This window comes from Perkinsus marinus, assembly GCF_000006405.1.
Source record: "Perkinsus marinus ATCC 50983 genomic scaffold scf_1104296931834, whole genome shotgun sequence".
Taxonomy (NCBI): Eukaryota; Perkinsozoa; order Perkinsida; family Perkinsidae; genus Perkinsus; species Perkinsus marinus.
In genome coordinates, this window is record NW_003215641.1 from 1 (window position 1) to 4331 (window position 4331).

The 4331-nt window shown below is 39.6% G+C and overlaps 1 protein-coding gene across 1 annotated transcript; it reads right to left on the reverse strand.

The window, feature by feature from the left end:
* Positions 1-148: 148 nt before the first annotated feature.
* On the reverse strand, positions 149-1201 carry Pmar_PMAR013949 (hypothetical protein; the record flags this gene model as incomplete). Its single annotated transcript, XM_002786234.1, has 2 exons — positions 149-508; positions 1112-1201. Coding segments are annotated over 2 exons (450 nt in total), but the record flags the coding sequence as incomplete, so codon positions are not given.
* Positions 1202-4331: the final 3130 nt, after the last annotated feature.

The window sequence follows — 4331 nt, forward strand, 5'->3', positions numbered from 1 at the left end:
TGTGATACTTCAGAACCCAACAGGAATAATATCAGGGGGTAGGTAAGAGAAACTGTTATTATCGACGAGACTACAGCTAATTGTGTGAGCTAAGCAATAATGGAGACAAACAGATAAGGGACAATACTTGTGTTATAAGAGTGGCACATCACATGCCCCCTTTTTTATTTTGCAAGGCTCTTAGTCGAGCCGAGCGTCGTAATTCAAATCCATTCAAGGGTTTGAGGACATCATCTGTGTTGTTTGAATCTTGTGCACTTACAACTTCTTGTTTTCCGTTATTTTGCACGCATATATCTGGCAATTGTTCATCGCTGCTTTTAACGGGATTATCACTAGCGGCTTTAGCAGATGGTTGCGATGTAGGTGTTAGGCGCTTAAGATTCTTAGTATGTTCTACACGGGCATACAATTGCCCATTTTTATCTTTAGCAGTTACTTCGTACATATTCAAGGCTATTCGTCGGATCACATGAACTTTCTCCCAATCAGGTTCATATTTCGATCCCTGAGTATGTTTTCTGCATAAAATCTCAGTACCTTTGGCCAATGTTTCAGGCAAATTCTCAGGATTTCTGCTTACTGAAAGTACGTCATTATATCCAGCTCTCAACTCGACTGGTTTTAATGGTTCTACTTCAGCCTTGAATCTGAATACCTTATCATGGGGACTCAAACCATCTCTTCGAGGTATTGTGTTATGTTGTCTGACTGCTGTCTTGATCATGCTAGCGAAATTATTATACGTTAGAGTTGATTCACTATTCGAACATCGTATATAAGCGTTTATGTCTCTATGCAGTCGTTCGACTTTCCCATTTGACCAACTCGCAAACACAGCAGACCGCTCATGTATTGCTTTAATCGATCTCAGGTATGTCGAAAATCTACTAGAGACGAACACTGACCCATTATCAGTATGCACCACTAACGGCACAGTGCAAAATACCTCAGTAAGATATTGGAACAATTCAACAATATCGTTACTGGTGGGACAATGTTTTGTAGGTTTCACCAATGCATATCCAGTTGCACTATCAATCACTGTCACCGCATACATTAATGATTCTCCATTCGAGGACCTATAAGGTCCCACTATATCAGCACTTACTTTGGCGAAGGGAACCTGTGTATTGCGTTTATGAATAGAAGAATGCCATTGCTGTCTGTCACCTGCAAATGTTTTGCCTTGTTGACACGCCTGACAATTATCTACTGCATGTTTACAGTGTTGTTTTAGCTTTTTCATGTCAACCCAGGGCCTCAACCTACTGTATAGTGCTGCTGCACCTTCATGGTCGTGTAATTCTGCTGTAAACTTATCGGCATCCTCTTCTGGCACTTTTACTTTCGCATCATTCGTCTGTTCTAATTGACTTATCCAATGCCTTTGGTCAAAGGGTTCATCTGGTGCAAGTGGATCTATAGCATTTGGTCTACCTACTGCTATTGCAACTACCTCCTGAGTACTCTTGGTGTCTGACGACGACCTCGAGTTTATTTCTTGTATATTCAACATGTATGATGGTATACGAGATAATTCATCCGCGTAGTTCGCTTCTGATGGTATCCATTCTACAGTAATGTCTAAATTGTTGAATTTTACTGTATCATCGTAGTACTGTAACCTGGACTCTACTGCTGTCCGGCTAATACCTTTCACTGGGACCCAATGAGATAACTGTCTTCGTGTTAGCCATGAGGCCACACTTTTGTTATCAGTTCTCAATATTATCTCTTTCCTCCTACCGACCATATCGTTGACTTTCAAATACATGGTTATCAATGCTAAGCCTTTCAAAACTGCGTCGAGTTCAGCTACATTAATATGGCGATGATCACCTTTGGGCCTTATCCATGAACCATCCTCTGCTCTTACATCACCTATATATAAGCAAGCTCCATATGCTACTTTACTAGCATCCACGTATAACGTCCATATCTTAGTCGGTTGTAATGACCATAATCCATAGACAGGATCTCCTTTTTTCTTTAGATCCATTTCTAGTTTATTACATATATGGACAACATTCGATGAGACTATATCAGTTGGTTCTTTCACATTCATCGATATTATACGTGTCAGCATTGCACATGCGCTTCGTAGCCATTTCGCAATGGGATAATGAGCAATCAACTCACCGACCCATGTACTTATTTGTCGTCTAGTGATTGATCCATCTTCATTTCGGCGCAGTATAGGCGTTTTTCCTTTCCTCCTCCATGATCCCTGTACGTCGTTATTCATTTGAATACCTAAAACTCTTGCTTGATTCAATATTTCTGGCTCTTTCAATGTGAACCCATTTTTTGCTAAACATTTCCTTATTAACGCGAAATATTTCTTTTCTACTATACCATCATCAATGTAGAATTCTACATATTCTTGCAATCCTTCCTCTTTAAGGCAATATTTCAATATTTCAGTGAGGCATTTTGGCGCTATATTCAAGCCAAACGGCATCGAAATCATCACCCAATACTCATTATCCATATAGGGCAGTCTTATACACAAATATGGTTGAAATTCTTCATCGATTTGGACTTGTAAATAAGCTTTCTTTATATCTATAAGGTATGTATCGACTCCATATTTACATCGCCACCTTCTCAACGTGGCTCCACAAGCTAGCGGATCGGATTGTTCATTAGGTGCACTTTTTATCAACATATTTAATGGTTTCAAATTTAACACTGGCCTTATTGGGGTTGTACTCTTATGTAATTGAATTTGCGGCATTAAGGTGAACGTAGCCTTAGCAAACTCGGGTTTGCAAGGTTTGATATATTGCTGTTTTATCCAAAGGGCAATTTCATTTTTGAACATATCCATTTGTTCGGGACTCAACTTATCTATTTGCGTGTGATAGAATGGTGTTCTTATCACTTTTTCTGTTGGCTCATTCTCGATCCATTTCCATTTGATTCGCCATCTATTGTTATGACGTAATGCAATGAAATCACTCTTTTCCAATATCACATCTTCAGTGTTTGTTGCCATACATACGTCTAACCCTAATATGCTCCTTTCGTTCACTACATAACGTAAATCTTTTAATTGATTACAATAATCCATTCCAAATAATATATCAATAGGTTTTCTATTCATTTCAATTATACCATCTTTTTTATTTACTATAAAACTCGATAACTCAACATCATTATTTATTTTTAACTTAGTTTTACCATATATCTGAACAGCACCTGACAACGACTGAATATACTCTGTTCGTCCTCCTTCCTCATTTATCTCACATCCTAACTTGTCGGACACTTTTCTTGATATTATCGTTCGTGAGCATCCTGTATCTAATACCGCTATTACTCGGCTGTTACCTACAATCACATATTTTGATGGATGACCGACATTACATTGATCTTCCCATCGGCAGCCTACCTTCATCCTTTTACTTGAATGCTCATCATCATCACCATCGTCATCACGACTTCTTTTTCCTTTGGCTCCCTTTCCTTTTCCTTTCATTCCTTTACTACTCCAGTATCCCTTGCCCCAAGATCCATATCCATACCATCCCTTGCCTTTTCCTTTCCCTTTGCCTTTACCTTTACCGAACCCTTTTCCTTTGCCTTTGCCGTTGTATTGCCAGTAGGCAACCGCTGCCACTTCTTCTTTATCATCAACCGACTCCTTGTCATCTTCTTCATCCAAACTATCTCCCACTAATGTGACAGCTTCCGATAGGGTTTGCTTTGGTAGCTTAGTAAATGTATTGTAATAACCTTCAACAATTTTGGATTGTGGTAGACTCTTCCAAAATACTTGAACACACACTTGATCCCTTGCTTCCGGTGGTAACCTCGGAAAGGCCAATTTTGTCAATCTATGAATCTCGGTTGAATGCCGAAACACATCTCTTTTGTACCTCATCTTACAGAGAGTACTAAAGGCGTGTTTAGGCGTCTCGCTATATTGCTTAATCATCTCAGCAATAATTCCATAATATGTTCGCTCTGGAGCTTCACTTGGATCATGAGTCAGTCTTCGATTGTAAACCTCCCACGGTTTATCACTGAGGCAAAGCCCCATGAACTCCAAAAGTTCGCGATACGGTAACCTCAATAGTCTCGCCCGACCTTCAAACTTTGAGCGCCATTCCTCAAATGTCTGTTTCTTGGGATCGTATGGGACAATAGCCTTAGTAATAGCTATTGCTCTACCCATCTCTGATGACTCTCCACCACCATAATTTTTCATTCTTATCACCTCATTTTGCAAAGCCAATAGCTGGGCCTGGACGTTCTCATCTGAATTAGCTCCAACTGAACGTTGTGGAATATCTTGCTCAACAGTCTGCTGTTGTTGTTGTTGT